This window comes from Harpia harpyja, chromosome 16 (genome assembly GCF_026419915.1).
Source record: "Harpia harpyja isolate bHarHar1 chromosome 16, bHarHar1 primary haplotype, whole genome shotgun sequence".
Lineage (NCBI taxonomy): Eukaryota > Metazoa > Chordata > Aves > Accipitriformes > Accipitridae > Harpia > Harpia harpyja.
The window spans coordinates 24,665,377-24,684,057 of NC_068955.1; the positions used below are offsets into that span (position 1 = coordinate 24,665,377).

General features: G+C 38.0%; 1 protein-coding gene across 6 annotated transcripts in view; it reads right to left on the reverse strand.

The window, feature by feature from the left end:
* Nucleotides 1–18,681, reverse strand: part of QSER1 (glutamine and serine rich 1) — a 45,072-nt gene that overhangs the window by 17,448 nt on the left and 8,943 nt on the right. For 4 of the 6 annotated variants that reach the window (XM_052811388.1, XM_052811389.1, XM_052811392.1 and 1 more), the window contains exons 2-4: nucleotides 9,525–9,637; nucleotides 8,078–8,242; nucleotides 1,033–4,740 (exon numbers count right to left, since the gene is read on the reverse strand). In XM_052811388.1, the coding sequence (XP_052667348.1) occupies nucleotides 1,033–4,740; nucleotides 8,078–8,242; nucleotides 9,525–9,637 (3,986 nt within the window). Of the gene's footprint in view, nucleotides 1–1,032; nucleotides 4,741–6,825; nucleotides 6,952–8,077; nucleotides 8,243–9,524; nucleotides 9,638–18,681 lie in introns of those variants that run through there. The other 2 variants (XM_052811393.1, XM_052811391.1) reach the window with 2 other exon arrangements.

Here is an 18,681-nt window from a genome sequence, read left to right on the forward strand (position 1 = left end):
ACAGAAGAAAACAACTCCCTCTTTCCTTTAACCTAAAAAGAGAAAAAATTACTTCATTCTATTTTGTTAAGAATCAGCCTATGGGTTGTAGGTCCCAAGAAGAGTTTAAGAAATGTTTCATTTTCTCCCTGTGATTATTTTGGAAGGTAATGGTATTTCTCTTGAATTAGTACAGTTATGTGATTGTCTGGATAGTCTTTAATTGCTTATCAGAGAAAACAAGCTTCGTTGAAAAGGCCTATCTAGGCAAAAATATACTGTATATTGAAAATACTTCAAAACCAAGCAGCATCAGTTAAAAGCTACGAACACCAACGTACAGCATAGATGTAATACAAGTGAAACTGAGAAGTGTGTGGAAAACTAAATGCTGTGATCAGTGGTTGCTGCCTGCCCCTCCCTGCCCAAAACAACCCTTCCCAAATTTTGTTCTTTTGCTAGCAATGTATCAACACAGAGCTACAACACTGCTGATTAATATGGCTGAAATCAAAGTCAAATGACTCCCATCTTGGACAAGACTAGCCAAACCAGTACTCAGTTTCCAAGTGCAAAATTGTTTTCATAAACATATTCTGTGCAACACTATCATCACAGAAAGTGCGCATTTAACTCTACCTAAGAAGAAATTAACCTCTGCTGATGGCAATTATTAATATGTTCTCTTGCTAGAATTTTTTAAAAATAGATTTAAAACCTCTGACATGATGGTTTGTCGAGGTTTCCAGGTGAAAATCATATTTAGCATTCTAAGCCAGAGAGGAAGAGAACAGACACATTATTCCAATTCTGGGCTAAAATAAGAGTCCTACTTAAGTAGCATGAAAAAGTTCATCTACATGTTTTCTAATTGTGGAAAACACTAGTTTAGTTCACAGTCAACACACCTTTTGAACAGAACTCTTAATTATGGCTGTGATTAAAACCAAAACCAGTCAAAACCTTTACCTGAAGATAGCTAAAATAATTCTTTATTTTTTTCCCAGCAGCTACAGAAATCTCCTTCAACATATGCACTTGTAACTGTTTTACCTGCTTTGTTCTTTCTATCAGATGTATCATCCAGGGCTGACAATGCAGTAGAGATGCTCTTCTGAAGATCGTGGTTACCCCCCACAGAATCATCTTCATCAGAAGAAAATGAAGGCAACGTTTCTAAATTTTTCTTAAGTTCTTCATCAACTTTTTTGGTTGGACTTTCTCCACTAACCTCAGCAGCGACAGGTGCTGCTGCTGCTGGCTGAGGCTTTGCAGAGGATTGTAGGCAAGGGGCGCGAATTATCTGGGTAACCGGTCGCCTAGTCCTGTTTGGCATTCGTACAGCTGGAGCTGAAAACTGTTGCCTAGGCCCAGACTTTAGAAAGTCTAAAAAAGATGCAATAAATCCTGTTTTGACTTCAGGCTGTTTTTCTTCAACTTCTTTAATTTTTTGCCTCATTCTTTCCTGATGCTGGTAAGTATCATAACAACTTTCGGAAACAGGAGAAGAGTATGTCAAACATGAGTCATTTCCTCTTGAATTTTGACGTTTACACTGTCCACTTCTTTTCACCTGTTTCTGAATTGCACTGTCATCTTCTGCAGCATTTTTGTTTTGGCTTTTTCCTTTGCTTTTTTTCTTCTGAAGGTTCCCTTGAGTTAAATCTTGGCATTCTTCTTCAGTTCTACTAATGGTTCCATCTCCACTTTGGGGCACAGATAGTGGCTGCAATGGACCCTTTGACTGGTTACCTGCTACTGTACCTTCATCACCACCCATATTAAAATCATTCTCTGAAGCAGCACTTTCTTCACTTAGGCTCTTACCGCTTGAAACAAATTCTGTGTCTCTTGCATTCAGTGTGCCGTCAGCAGAAGCATCATTATCTTCTTCAGATTCGTGACTGATGCTAGATTGTTTCTTAACTGGAACAGCCCCTTGTTCTTGCTCTTCTTGACCAGGGCCAAGGGTGGGAGAGGTCATTCTTGTTGGTATGTTTTGATCAGGTGTTTCAATGTGTTGTTGATGAAGGTTCACAGGTTTTGTTTGTATTGCTGACACTGGTGTAAGATTTATAGTAATTTGGCCTCCGTTCAGAGAAATATTACTTATGCTTGCTGGCTTTCCAACTACAGTAGGTGAGGCACTGAAACCAGAAGACACATGTCTTACATCCATTGATCGGAACTGTGGTTTAGACTCCTCCTTATTTTCAACAGACTGGATTTCCTCTTCATTGGAAGCTGATTTGGCAAAATCAGATGGTGTCACTCCACAGGCTGCTGCTGTTGCTGCTAAGATGTCATCTACGTTGGATAATATATTCCTCTCATCACTGAGAAGTATAGATTCTGGGAAACATATTGAACTAAGAGAAACAAACTGATTTTTTGAATCATGTTGATTTGTCTGAGTAAAATGATCTTTTGTTGTCAAATGCTGCTGAAGTGGTTTTGAGGGCTCAGAAATGTCCATTTTCATTACTTCTGAATTCTGAGTATGAAGCTGTTGCTGAGAATGACCCCCATTACTTTGAATAATATGCCCATCCAACTGAAGGAATGGATGTGTCACCTGTTGAGGACTCTGTATTCTTTGCACTTGCGGTGATGCCTTTGCTTGTCCTAAACCTGACTGCAGTATTGACTGATGAAGAATCTGCAAGTCACAGGCTGACTCCAGAAGTACCTGTGCACTGGACAAACACAGCTGATGACCATGTCTTAAAGCATGAGGTTGAACCTGCGATGGTGTATTAATGACTTGGCCTTGCTGTTCTTGAGCTTTACTTTCATGTACCTTGTGCATAAGAGAACGTTGCTGGTTTAGTTCTTTAGCGCTTACAGTTACTTGTGTTGTTGGCATTAAATTAGCTGTCTTTTTTATATCATGGCTTAGGCTAGTGATATGGCCAATATGTTGGGAAAGCTGTTCCACAGAATTGACCATTCTTTCATCTTTTTTTGTTCCTTGAAGAGTAAGTCCAACAACTTGATCTTCAAGACGAGAGTTACTTCTGATTACACTTTGAGAGTATCTGTCATCTGCCTTTGAGACCCTATAGGATGCATCCTGAGCACTGATTTCCTCATCAGTTAGCCTTTGAGTAGAAGATTCAAGAGTAGCTTGCTGTTGCAATGCCTGCATATCCTGCACTGATAATTCCTCCTCTTGTTTTGATGAGGCATACAAATTAGAGTCAGACTTCCTTTTAACGTATGACTTTGTTTCTGAGGAAGGCCTGTTGTTCTGCAGTGTCTGTGAGTGAGCTGGGGAAGCAAAAGGAGGAGACTGGACAGATGGCAAAAACTTTTGAGACTGCGGAGAGGAGGATTCTTGTGACTGAGAGTTCTGAGAAGAATGTAAAGAAATATAGCTCTGATTAGGACTTGAGGCTGGAAGAGTTTGTATCCGAGGAGAGGCATTAAAGGAAAGGGAAGGTGATGTTAATGTTAAAGACTGCCCTGAAGAATAGCTTTCTGAAGGACTAACAGCTGATAAAACTTGTGATTGAGATGAAAAACTAACTTGGGATTGGCTAACTGGAGATAAACCCTGAGAGTGACTAGAAGAGTAGCTCTGAGATTGGCTGACTGAAGAAAGTTCCCTCGTTTGCCCAGAGTAGTTCTCATTTGGAACTGAAGTCAATACCTGTTCCTCCGAGGAGTAACTTAGAGTTTGACTATCAGAAGTAATAGTCTGCGATTGCCCAGAAAAAGTCAATGTTTTATACAGTGAGGGCAGCTTCTCAACCTTGCTGGATGAGAAATCCTGTGAGTGACTGACAGGTGGCACATTCTGAGCCTGGGATGAAACATAGTTTTGGGACTGGCTGACCGACAAGAGGCTTGGGAGCTGTGCTGTAGAATAGATCTGTGCTTGGCCTGTAATGACAGAACTCTGGTTTTGTGCAGTTTTGGCATAGCTTTGTGTCTGCACAGTGGGAGCTACACTTTGAGGTTTGGGGGTCTTCGTTGACCTTGGAGGCTGCTTCGTGGAACAGTTTTTCACTTTTGCTGTGGAAGCAGATGGAAAACCAGGTGATGGAATTGCAGATGTGTACGACTGAGCAAGTTCCACTGTGACTTGAGAAGTCTTCTGCTGTGGTCCTCCATTGCTCACCTGAGTAACATCTCCAACTGGACTGCAAGATAATGCTGAGTGCCTAGATGTATCCTGAAAATTAACTCCACTTGTACTCGTTAAATAGCTGTGTAAGGAATGCTGTGAAACAGTCAGTTGAGCCTGAACAGACTGAGTACTTGAAGGCCGCTGATGGTGTTTAATAACACTACATTCTCGCTGAAGTGCTCTATCGATAGAAGCAGTGGAACCAGTAAAGACAGATGTGCTATATGCCTGAGAAACCTGCTGAGCTCCTCCAAGGGTTGAAGGCAACAAACTAAATTGAGGTTGCAGAAGATGGGGTGCAGATTCTTGAGCAGAACGATATGTTGATGACTGAGGTGGTATACTGGTACTTAAAACAGAACTGCCTAGGCGCTCAAATGTCAAAGCAGTTGGAACAGTGCCTTGCGATGTTTTAATCTGTAATAAAGGATCATGGGTAGTTAAGAGACCATTTGATGTAGCACTGAAAGTAGTATCTTGAAGAGTAAGAGAAGGGGTAGTAGCAAAGCTTCTACTGCTGAAAGTGTTGGGATGCTGATATGCTGATAAAGCAGATGTTGGTGGAAATGTTCCAGAGGTTGGCAAAGCTCCAGTAACAAATAGTTCTGTGGCTGTTGAGGAATGCATACCTGGAAAAAACAAAAACAAAACAAGAAGGGAAAAAGAGCATAAGGGAGCTTTACAAGTTACAACACTGCATTTCTGTAACTCATTTAATTGTAAGATCTTACAGGATTTACAAATGTAGCCTTCTTTAGAATCACCACCCTTTTCAACAAAAAACATATAAAGGGAGGAACTTATTGTAGGTAATTTTCAAACTGGAAGTGCAGGTTTTTTTAAGAATTCCAAATTCTATACCTACAGTGAATGGCCAAGGGAAAAAACTCATATCCTTAAAATGCAAATTGTGGATAAAAAAATTGTACAGGACTAATTCTGCTTTGAAACTGAAGGCTCTTTATTAGTTTTTATTTCCTTTTAAAAAGAGGTTCATAGTAGACGACAACTGATCAAAAGCCCTGGACACCTTTAATATACAGTAAAAAGGCAAAATTACACCTTACCAACTGTAATACATACACAGGTCAAGAAGCAAGTCCATCTCCTGCATTTACCCTCACCAATACTTTTATAACTCACTTTATGTGAAACATTTCAGAGCTCACAGTGAAATAGCTAACAGCCTATACACTTTGCAATATAAGTTTCTTAAAGGAGGGCTTTGACTTTCAATACAAAGAATAAATATGATTTGTATGCTTTCTAAAGTGAGAGTACAAAATATCCACAGACAGCAACTATCTGCACAGTGCAATAGCAACTATCCAACTGAAAGGTATAATATTACTTATTTGCATCCGGACATTGGTATGACATCCTGGCTTAAACAAGATTTCTCAACAGAATATACTATTCCAACTGAAATAGGAGCGTGAAATTCCCTTGCAAGCTTTGGGGCTTACAGCAGTGATCCATATCATTCAGTGCTTTTCACGCTTTAGCTTGCAGGTACTGGTGAAGTTTGTGTACTATTTCCGTAATCTATGAATAAACGCGAAGAAGATGAGTTTATTCTCAGAGAGGCTTAAACTTCTTGTAAAGGAATCTGTAAAGGAACAATTTCCACTGGGAAATTTACAACAGTATGCAAATCAGAAAAAATAAAAATCACCGGTATAATTTGACTTTTTTCAGTTCTTCCTGGATACTTGAAACAGCTTTTAGCTTCAGATCATTTAAGAATAAATAAAAAAACTCTCAGTAAATAAAGCTTGTTTTGAGAGAAATGCTTCAGTTTAAAAAAAAAAAATCAATCTTCATTTTAAAACACATGAAGTCATCTTAAACTGATCGCAACTTAATCATACAATTGCTTTGGAAGTTTCAGATGAAGCTGCGAAAGAGTCTTTGTTTCTCCCTTCCGGTTCAAGACAAACTGATATGAAGAGACGTGATACTGAAGGAATGCCATGGTATTTTTCCTTAGTCAACAATAAGGTCTTTCTGAGTAACAAAGTATCAGCAGTGTTTTAATGCTTTTTTTTTTTACTATTCTAAAAAACTGCAACATCATGTACAACTGGGTTCTCTTTTACTAATCCCTACTGCTAACACAAAGGTAGGGGCACCTGGAAGCATCAAAGAAGGGGAAGAATTTATACCTATTTTAACTGCAGGTGTTCATTTCTCATCTAACCTGTATTTTTCCCTTCTCTTCCATAAATTAAAGCCTTCCTATTACACAGGTAATTTGTTAAACCAAACAAGAGCCAGTCACAGAAGCACTATTATGGCAGAACTGCTGAGTTTTATATTTCACTTTTGTAGAGCAAGAGACAAAAGGTATGGCAAAGGTAGTGAGTTGTGTGCACAGACACCACCCACTACCATAAGCAATCAGAACACTGATAACACATCCCACATATCAAAGGAAGACTTGGTAGGACAATACAAGAAACACACTATTCCTGTTCCCCCCCCCCCAAAATCAGCAGTTGCAGGCTTTGGAGAAAAACCCAAAGTAAAAAACCCTTCTAAAGAAAGGTCACCTTGAAGAGCGAAGAATGCTTGTTTTCCCTCATCAAAAAAAGTTTGTAGAAGACAAAGCTCTCAAAAGACAGTTGGGAGGACTGAGGGATACAGAAAAGCAGCAAAAGTATTAAAGGACAACAGAAAGCTCAGAGAACTGGTAATATTGAAAATGGGCTTACTGATGAGTTCTTAGTATTGAGTACTGAGAAGTCTCTCAATCACTGGTATCAACATCAAACCCGACCCACAGCATGTCTCCCCATTCTTCACAATTCACTGTTAGGCAGGCTGCAATGGAGAAAATGCTAGGACGAAGAGAAAAAAAGATTTCTTCCCAGCTGACAATCTGATGTGAGGATGGGTCATCAAAACTCTAAACACCACTGATTTATATTAAGATTTTTTGACAGACTAACAGTGTGCGTCATCTGTGCTCCCGCATATCTGCTTTTGTCCATGATGAATAAAAAGCCACATTCTGTCTTCTCAACTTTTTGAGTAGCTCTTCATGGAATGCAGCTGCACATTACACTTAACAGACCAAGTGCAAACTGTCAACAAAAGGATTGTTCAACTCTTCCCTCTTCCTACCTTATGCCTCCTCCCTAAATCAGAACCAGTGATCATACAGCTGCACTGAGACACAGATCAGCTTGCTGATACAGTGGAAAACCACTCCACCAAAGGGAAAAAAAACACCCAAACTTTTTCTGTCAGATGAGTGAATAGATCTGATTTACTGCACAGCTGCATAATTACTACGTAAGCTTAACCATAACTTGAAGCTACCCACAGATGCAGTAGCAACACTTATCTTGGTGTGGCTGTCTACAGCAAGCTCAAAATATGCAAAGTTTCCTGCTCTGCACAGAAGGCTTGACAGATGGGAGAGGTTTACAGAAGGCAGACAGTCTGCCAAAAAAGACAGCATGTTTGTTTATTTGTAAATTAGATCACTTATTTCTATGCGACATGCACCTCAGACCTTCTTTTTGAGAACACCTTGCTCATTACTTCTGTGTACAAAGGGGCTAGACTTTTAATAGTAATATCACAGAATAACTATGACAGGGAACAGAGTTTGAGAATGAAAGATCTGCTAAGGTGTACAGGTAGTCTACCTGAATATGCTTATGGTGTTAGTGAGACTAATTCCAAACAAAGTTGGAGAATAAATTTGACTCGTTAGACAAAATAATATCCTATACATCTAAATTCCTTCTAAACAATTAGAACTTCTGTTCATATAATTCTTCTAATATAATTCTTCTGCTAATATAATTTCATTGATTTTGAGATTTTTAAATACCAAGATGGAAAAGAGGTAGAAGACATGTAGCCTTTTCAGTTAGTCAGGATATTTTTGTTTCAAATTCTCCCAAACATTCAATATAATCATGACAAAATTTTATTTCAAGAGAAATTTTTCACCTGTCTGCCAGGAAGGAGCCCTGAATTGTGGTAAAAGGGTAGATCCTGAAGAGACTGCCTGAGCGGTACGAGACTCAATAGCAGAGAGAAAATTCATAACTGAAGAAGTTTCCTTAGTGTTACTTCCAGCACTGTGCATACTGGTATCAAATATTCCTGAAAGACCTAGATGAGGGTGGAGGGAAATGAAACAAAACAGACAATTCAGATGAACTTACGAGAAGCTCAATGAAAAAACGGATATACATTCGTAATTCACTAAAAAGAACCTACGAAACATGAGCAATATTATTAAAGTACATTGATTTTTTCAGTGTTTAACTGTTTTCCAGTGTTGCAACTGTAAACTGGAACTTGAGTATACATTTTAAAATCTATTTTTAAATGTATCTCAAATATGATGCTTAAAAATGGTATTTAGGTACACCAATAAAATTCTCCCTTCATCCGAAGATTCACTGTCCCATTTTTTCACATGAACTGTTTAATCATTCAGAATTCCTTCTGCACTTCTCTGTATCAACCTTCTCCTCCTTTGGGCAGCTTGTAGCAGTTTGGTCTTCTCTGTGGGACTGGCACAAGGCAAGGGGTTTTGGTTGCATTCCCCGTTTCAGCAAACACCTTTGTGTGTTCCCTGTTCCTTACACCTTTCAGTGGCAGGGGGCTCAATGGGAAGCACTGGAGAGATGCAAAGTTTTGAGTAACAGAGATTATGTCAAGACTGCAGGATCTGCACCCTGAAACATTCTCTGCAGTTCTGACCCTCCATCGTCCCGATTGAGGACCTGGCCAAAAGACTGCAGATTCCAGCCAGCACATTAGCTCAAATATTTTTCCTTAGAAACTGAGTTGCAAAGCGAGTGTGAAGAGGTCATGCCCTGTCTTCTCCTGACATGGAGACACTATATCATCAGGATCACAGACAGATCCTGATGCAGATGTTAACATAGCCTAACCTGCTACTATATTTAAAGTAAATTTTCACTTTCCCCCAGCACTATGTCGTAGTTTGCACATGTAAGTACTAGCAACAGCGTGTTCCAACTTGAATTAGTTTTGCTATTTGCTTTATTTTAAAAGAACTGGCATGATTCCTGCAGCTGGCTTTGAGGCATAGTTAACGTTTGGCCTTTATGCATAGGCCAAATCCTGAAAAGCTGTACTTTAAAGAATAAATGCAGTTTCTTTAAGAACCAACAGTAAGTAACTGAGCATAAACCCCCTCTTATATTTTCCTTTCTACTTATGACATTTTGATAAAAGCTAACAACTGATTGTTAACTTTCTACTACAAACTCAGATTTTCTAATACCACTTGCCACCACCTGCAAGACAAACTCCCTCCGATTATAAAATTCATTCAACTTGAATCTAAATTACGTAACAGGTTGGTTTTTTTTTTTTTCTTTAGCTATTTAAGCTGTATTCTCATGATATGGACAGTTACCAGTAGGATGGTGCGTAGTAGAGTATCCAGGAACCTGATGAGAAGCTGTGTATGTCTGTCTGTGAAGAAGATCTGTTTCTGAATGTGATGAGTGTCCTCCTCCATAGCTTAAGCTAAGGAAGAAATTAAACATTATTAACAAAAATATACAGCTATAGAAACAAAGTACAACTATGAAATCCCAACCACAAGCCAAAAAGTTGCAGAAATAAAAGAGAACACAAGCCCAAGATCTGACAGATGTGGCTGTGCTAGGACATTGCTAAAAATGTTAAGCAGATAAAAAAAATACTACAAAACCTAACAAGCCAAGGGGGGAGGGGGGAACCAACCTTACAAAAATTGAACTTGATCACAGAAAAGTCTACAAAGGACTAGGTTAGAAAGACAGAGGTCTTCCTAGTTCAACTGTAAGAAACACTGGATGGACATTTTTTGTAATGATTTACTGATATAAAGTCTGCAAAGCACATGACTAAATACATGCCCACTTTAACATCGCAGTTTCTGATTCCATTAAAACTTACAGGACCACGTTTAATACAAAGGCTGAAATGACTAGGAAGCTGCAGGAGCAATAGTTTTTTAAAGTTTTTGTTAATTTGAGTACAATTCTAACAAAATTGACAGTGAGAGCACTAGCAAGTGACAAATCTCAGTCTTCAGACCTCCTAGCATTAAATACAAGTCAATGATCCACAGTTTTTATTTAACATTTTGAAATGAGTCATCTAAATTAACACGATGTTTTAATCAGGCTTAATGGAAAGCAAACTGAAAATATAGTGTCTGGGCCCATACAAAAGCAATAATGCAGAAAATAAATGCGATCTAAACAACAAGTAACATTAGGACACTGCCAAAAGTGCCAATGATTTCCAACTTAAAAGGCAGAAAAAGGAGGGGGAAGCAAAACAAAATCCCAAAACTTTCAAGCTTCCACAGATTCAGCTCTGTGCAGCACCTGTCAAATGGAAAAAATGAAAGCCCACATGACCAAGTAACCATTTACCTTCTTCTCCTCTCGCCTTTTGGACATTAAGTTTATAGGTAGCTGCTACTTACTCTAGTGCACATGTGAGATTGCTTTAAGTTCAAAATTCAATTGTAAATAGATGCCAAAAAACCCCCAACGGCAAAACCCACAGCCCTCCCTGCTGACTGCTGTAAGGGAGACTTCCCTTATCCTCTTTCATCCCCTGGGATGAGGGGGCAGTTGCTCTGCATAAGGGAAAAATTGAACACTTGATGCCAGGAATCATGACATCATGGGAAACTTTTATAGAAGTCACCAAATAATATAAAAACTGGCAACATTACTGGATTTGCTTCATTTTCATTAAGACAAGAGGAGACAGTGGAGATCTGACAAGCCTGTAAGAGCACTGTGAACTCCACACATCATGAACTAGCAAAAGCCTGTCTGCAAGGGACATAACATTTTAGACTTCCAGATCAACTTCTGTGCCTGAGATGCACTAACAGGGGATATTATTTTCCATTTCAGCTGCTTATAGCATAGCAATGCTCCTATAGTCAGCGTGCCAGTTTAAGGCACAAGCCTAAAGAACGAACTAAAATCCTTTAAAAAAAACCAACCACAGCTACTGCTTTTCTCAGTTGCACTCACTGTCTAGCACTTTAACACCTTTCACAGCAATAATTACCATTTAGAGAATCACCAAACCTCAATTCAGAGTCTGCACATCAATGTGCTTGTGTTGTAGAGGACAGATATTTGTGCAGTTCAACACTATGTATCAGCAACTGATTTCTATTGTATGCTGACTGAAATCTAATGATTTGCATCACTACTATGGACAATTGGCAGGCATGATTTCGTGACACTGTAGGTTACTTTTTGATTTACAGCATTAAAAATTTTTAATATTTCCAGACAAAACAATTACAATTGTGTTCTGCACATAAAACATGATGCATGTAATAAAGCCATTTAAATGCCAATATTTTCACAAGACAAATTTTAAAGTTAAGGTGGTTTGGTTTCTTTGAACAAACGCATAGCTAGAAAAAACATAGCATTTAGGACACAGGTTGTTTTCTTCAGATTTTAAAAAAAAAAAAGTTTCTAAACTGAACCATGCTAGCGCATGCATTGTCAGCAAGAATTATCTTCAGCGACACAAATGCTGATCTTGCGAAAACTTTCCATGTGTAATAGGTTTTACTTAGCTTTACTGTCAAGTTTTCTTAAAGCATTTACCTATACAAAAGTACATGATGCTGACTTTCCTTTCATACACATTTAAAAGGCAAACTATGAAGTCATACTACATATATCTCTCATACAGCGGAACACCTTCCTTTTCCTGTTTCAGGTATTTTCAGGTCGAGGGGCATGTTTGGCCTTGTAGTGGTGTTCTAGGCAAGCGGGCCTACACTTTGCAGCAAAAATCCTTCCAGATGAGGCGAGACCCACAAAAACCAGTACAGATTACATCAGGTCATATTGCATCATTCCTCCTCTTACACTGTAACAGTAAAAGGAGCAAAAACTGGATGAACTTTACTTTAAATTAACCACCTGAAAATTTGGGAAGTTGAAAAATTAGTTTGCTGTAGTTTTTGGGTTTGGGGTTTTTTTTATTTGAAATGTCTACCCTGGTTGTTTGGTGAAGATTATGAATCATTTCCCCCTCTTCACTCCCTTGCAATAAACACCATTTTTGTAAAGGAAAGGTACAGTATACACAAAGACTACAAGACAGCCTAACACACAAGCTTGTAGACATGAGGCAGAACGCTCTGAATGATAACAGCAACTTGTAAAAGAAACTTGGACAAAGACTTTGTAACACAGAGGATGCTGGAATTAAGACTGGGATACAACATAACCTCTAGTCTTAGGCTCTCAAAAACCTTGTTAATTACTAGAACCTCAAAATTCTACTAATTATGAACATCATAAGAACACTCGAAGTATATGATGCCTTTTTTTTTTTTTCCCCCATACAAACTCCCAGGTCATAGTTAATGCAACCGCAACCTCAAAAATGAATCTGCCTTTCAATAAAAACATTGTATTTATTAGAACAGTTAATTGTTTATTGTATAATTACTAGTTGCTGGAATGTAGATTCTTATCTCAAAAAAACCCTGCATATATGCCTTCAGTTTATATAAGCTTATCCTAAACACAAGCACAGCAATCTGAAAGATTACTGCCTTAGGGTTTCTTTTTATAAAATTTAGCTTTTAAACAGACAAACTTATACAGCATGTAATTCACATATCAAAAATACATTAAGCGTGGCAAATAACATTACGGGTATCTACCCTTTTGTACTCTGGTTTCGAAGTTTGTTAAAATTCCACGAGTTCTCACTTGCACTGAAATGTCAGATTAGTTACTGAAGAAACATTCACATTACTTGGTACTTTTTTGTTTGTTATCAGTAGTTGCTATATAGTGTTCCAAAACCACCTCCCCCTTATCGCTGATATATCACAGTGATTTCTCACTTCTACTGGCGTAGTGAACTGCACAATGGAGTGATTACTGCTAGAAAGTAACACAAAATTGACATACAAATTTGGAAAATAGTTCCCCCTGAGGTATTTTTCATTGAAAAGGTCCATTCAATTTTAATATAATATTTAAGTGTCCTTTCAGAGATGTCTTATAAAGAGCCATCATTAGTTGACATTGCTGTAAGGATGCAATAAAAAAATCCTTATGACAATGAAAGTGAAATGACTCAAATATTAGTATGTTTTTTTCAGCTACATCAGCTGGGCTAATAGAAGATTATTACCTCTCCAGTAAAATTTGTGGAAGAAAATGTATAGTGTTTGCACTCAATTGTTACTAAAATACCTCAACCTTGATTTACAATTCCTCTTTGTTAGCCCATATTAAGTCCTTCCTGAATCAACTCTTCACATACCTGTTTATATTGCTATTCTTATGATAATTAATTTCCACCGCATTCTTCAATCTAACAGTTCATATGAATTTCAGTCTCCAACTGCAAAGGGTTATTGGGTTACATTGCACTCATCACCCTCCTCACCTGCCAACACAATTATCTGGTCTGCATTTTACAGAAGTGATAGATGTGTTTCTTAATTTCAAACTCAAATGGAAGGATCACTTTTACAAGGAAACAAAATTTAGTTGCAATAATCACTGGACATATAATTAAGTCTTTATTTTTAATTCTCTCATTTTCTTCAAATAAGCTTGGTCTCCTAGGCATCCATACAGAACGAAATACAGAAACAAACCCACTTTAAACAAGTATCTTAGTTTACTTGATACATAAAGTATCATTACATGGAAAGAGGGCATTTTCATCTGTCTACTTTGTTTTCTAGATCAATTTTCATCAAAGCTTAGCAATTTTTAAGTTGTTGGTTTGGGGTTTTTTTTGTTGTTGTTGTTTTTTGTTTTGCGTTTTTTTGTTGTTTGGGTTTTTTTTTTAAGTTTAGTAACAGCAATTATTCAAGTTCTAGGGAAACATAAAACGCCTACATGAAAAACAGACCTGAACTTTTAAGCAGTAAAGGATACTTCTGGGTGCAATACCTTGTTCTTTCATTCTTAGGCACTTGTAACTTCTGCCTCCGACACAAAGGAAAATTGCTAAAAAGCCACATTAAATCAAAGAGCATTTTCAAAGTATTCCAAGGGTGCAGGCTGCGCTCAAAATGAAACCGGACACCTACAAGACAAGTATTTGCACAGGAAACTCCCGACTGCAGGAGAAATGAGAAGGCCCCGTGCTCCCACCACCCCGAGTGGGGAAGCCTCAGCACCGCAACCCCGGGCTCCCGCACAGGCTAACAAGCCTGAGATCCAAAACAACCAAACCCAACAACGCATCACATGCCATACAGGCAATCAGATTTGAGGTAGAGGGAAACGATTTGATTTCGTCTTTGGGCAGCCTGTTCGACCTCACTGAAAACAAGAGGAGCTTCCTGACTCCTGCGCGAAGATGCCTAGGCATATGGTCCATTTCTAAATAAATCACCCAAAAGGAAATTAAAAATACAGCGATAGCCTCGAACTGACAAGGAAATACCTTAAAACTCACACTTTGCATTTTATCTGACTTGAGATATATGTCAAATAGGGGAAATACTACTCAAATTTCCCCCTCCACCCCAAAGCTCTGACACTTGGCAAAGGAGTCTCTCCTCAACCAGCTCCATAGCCATGCAATAGCGAGTTCCAGTCAGAGGCTGAAAGCAAAGCCGCTTAAGATCCGAACACCATAAAGACAACAAACATATTTCTAAATACTAAAAATACTGTTATAAATATAAAATACATAAACTGATAGGCAGCTTACATCTCTTTTTGTCCACTATATTTGATTTTAAACGTGTAAAATACAATTCCAGCTTGCATTATCTGTTAGCAGGTTCATATTTATAATTGTTTTAATGTTAGATATAATATTTAATATTTTGCTTAAATATTTATCTTTGCTAATTTGCCTTTATTCACAGCATCCCATGGAGACAGAATGTAAGAGTATTAGTTGCAAACATCATGTCAATTTAATACAGATGAAATTGAGGGTAAGTGACCTTTTAGCCAGCATGTGCTTCAGCTGCCCATTCTAACAGCAACTGAGTTCACCGCCGTTTGCTGCAGTCTAACTAGAATGTGATTCGGCATCTAGGGTTTATCTACAGCTCAGAATAAAATTAAAATTTAAAAGCAATGTCACAGGTAGATATATTTAATCAAAAAATGGGTTTGATCTTGTATTTTAAAAAAGCAATGACTGTAAGAAAGCAGAATCATAAAGGATGGAGAGATTTGCCTAGAAAGTTGCTACTTAAATGAGTTTAACACTATTAATAGCATCAAATCACTCCTGTCCAATGGACAGGCCAATGCACTTCTGGAAGTTTAAAAGCAAGCCTGTACAAACAACAGAAAACGTTTCAGAAATTAATTCCAATGGAAAACAAAGGAAAACAAACTCCTGCTCAGCCCAGAGACTCATCTCAGGGCAAAATATTTACTTAGAAATGTATACAATGTGTGATTTTTCACCTCTATTTCCCAACCTCAGACATACTGGGGCAGGGGAGCGGGGCGGGGAGGGGGAGAGACTGCAAGAACAAAGTTGGTTCAAAGCTTGCAAATGTTGGCAGATACAGGAAAAAATGGAAACCAGCCTACTCCCTGTATCTAATCCCCCTGATCCTCTCATTAGATGATACAAGACAAGACAATCCTTAACATTTGAAGATTCAACCAACATTTGCACAAAGAGAAAGAGTATTTAACAGTCTAGAACAGTTATGGTATCCACGAAACAAAAGAAAAATAATCTGCTACTTGAAAAATAAAGTCCACCACTGAGAAATCAGAAGAAAAGCATCCCTAAAATTAATACATCTTAAAAGGTATGGAGAGAGTTCCTTTAGGAACGGCATGTATCTTTAGCATTTGCTTGGCCTGTTTTTGAATTATCACATAAAAAATACATAGATGTCAAGATTTTTAGGTTATTATTAACCATCTAATAATATTATTCTTCAAGATAGAAAATTACTTTTAGAAAGATGGAAAATACAGAATCAGGCTCCAGTACTGTTATTTCAGTAAAACACAGAAGAGTATTTTATTGACAATCTCAACTGTTTGTTCACTATGTCACATTCTTCCCTTTTAATGTAATTACAGACTACATATTCAATGTAAAATATATCAAATCATAACATACCAGAGGCAATCACCCTTCACTCTTTAATGAAAGATTAACTCAAAATTTCTGACATCAATTCATATGCAGAGCCACCAAGAGCATGGCCGAGACTGCCATGACGTGGACCAAAGACTGCCTCAAGGTACTTACGAGAGGAAACACTCATTACTTCCTTGCTTTCTAGGAGCTGAGATAGGAGCTTCTAAGAAATAGATTTTGAGGTAGAAAATTACATGCAGGCAACTGCCTGAATAAGCAAAAGTTCATGCTGTTCCTGTGATTCTTTCCCTGAATACATGTCGTATTTTAAGAGAAGAAAAAGATTTTATGGAAAAAGAGGTCCATCTCCCTTTTATTCCCATGTTCATGTGTCTGAACTCTTTATGCTTGATCCTTTTAAAAATAAAACCCCCAAAACCGCTTCAGGAAAGCCAAAATAGTCTCTTACTGGTACTTCAATACCTGAGTGCAAGTGCTGGCTTGTCTGATTAAGTAACCTGTGGAGTTCTTAATAACAAAGACAATTATAATTCTGTTTTCATAAGAATCAGTTAAACTATGTCTTGAAACTATGTACGTGAAAACTAATATTCAGATAGAAATGAGCTATTTATAAACTTCAACTTCAGTTACTATGAGGGACTGGACAAACTACTTTATGTTCTTATTTTTTAAGGTATACAATCTAAATTACCTTTTTGATGAGGTTATCTACAGTTGAAATGCCGTACATTTAACAAAGTCAACTACCTTTTCTTTTTAAATCATTATTGGCAGATATCACTACCACTTCTCTTGGCTTGGACAAAAATTCTCAGTAACCTAATCAGAGCAACTTTCTAAAAGAAATTCTATGGCTTACAAAAATCAGATGCACTATGAAAGCGAAAAAGAGAGTGAAGGTATTTTAAACTTAGAATTAAAATTCTAAATATGAACTACTTCAAATTCTTTTAATGAGAAAGTTCACAGCTCCCAGCTCACTAGCAGGAACCCAGAAGCCGAATAAGCATCCAGGACTTTCAGGCTCCCCCGGCATGCCCAGGAGCAGGGCTGCAGGAACGGGGGTGACTGCCTGGCCACAGCAGCCCCACACCACTGCAGTCCCTCCAGCCGTCACCCCGTAGGGTGAGTGGGGCTGGCAGCACCAAGGCAGGTTTCTGCTGGAAACCCCTCTCTGTCCTACCAGGAATTTTCAAGGAATTCATTAAAATCGATTACACAAAACATCCCACAAGAGAAAATGCCAACCATGTTTAGATCTGAGCATCGCAAATAAAACTGACTGTAGCGTGCTGTATCAGTTAAGAAGTTTTTTACAGCTTACCCACTTCCCCCCCGCCCTTTTCTACTGTAACAGCACTACGGCCTGCCTAAACTATTCTATAATAATGCCAGTTCTGAGCTCCTGATGCACTTTTTAAGATTTCAAGGTCTGGAGAAGAGCTTTCAGTGTTCCTTCTCTGAATATTGAAGCCTAACTTTGGTGTCCTTATTAACTCAGTATCATCACTCCCCACATCTAAACTGACACCAATATGTGCACATTCACTCCCCAATTTATACTATAATGCAGTGTTAGAACTAATTTTAAGCCATTTGTTTGCCAAGCAATGTTTTAGGGGTTCACACATCTTCCCTGACAGTTTCTACGAGTACCCATTATGGTCTGTGTAGCTTATGCCATGCAAAGAACTGCAATCTTCTTTTCTCTCCTGAGGCACTGGATTATTTTGTCACTACATTTATTTATGCTCTTCTCTTACCTCTTCTCTATGAAAGAGCCTTCTCTTTACTCAGCATGGATATAATAGCTGTGATTTTTTCAATTAGTAATATTTCTCTCCTACAGAGCTTTACTCACAATTTCAAAAGATTTTTGTAACAGACAGTAATGGAAATCTCGCACTTTTTTTCCAGTATGTGATGCTATTCTGTTGTCAAAGGCGTACTTGGAGATACTCGAAACTCTTCTCAAGATCATCATACCATTAATGGTTGAGCACACAGCATAATCCTCTATTACGGTTGGTCAAGACACACACAAAAAGATTTCATTACTTTTAATAATAAAATTTTAATTCAAAATATAAAAATCAGCAGAGCATTATCTCAAGATGTGGCTTAGCCACATCAGTGCCTTATTAAAAATACAATTCATTTCAGCTATTGAAATGCTTCTCAACCCTTATCCTCCCACAGTTATTACAGTGTCATATTTTGTGGCAAGCTTGAGTATTACCTTTGGGGTACTAAAGGAATGCCTGATATCCCATTTCTTAATAAGCTCTTTATTTTCCGATTATATGGAAAAGACGATGCTGAAGTTGAGATATTCATCACAAGAGGTAAAAGGTGCAAATATACATGTCCTATTAAATGACAGAGCCATCTTAGGCAACACCTCTTTTCATTACCTATCTCCAGGCACTTCACAGTTCCATAACCCATGAAGTATCCTCTCC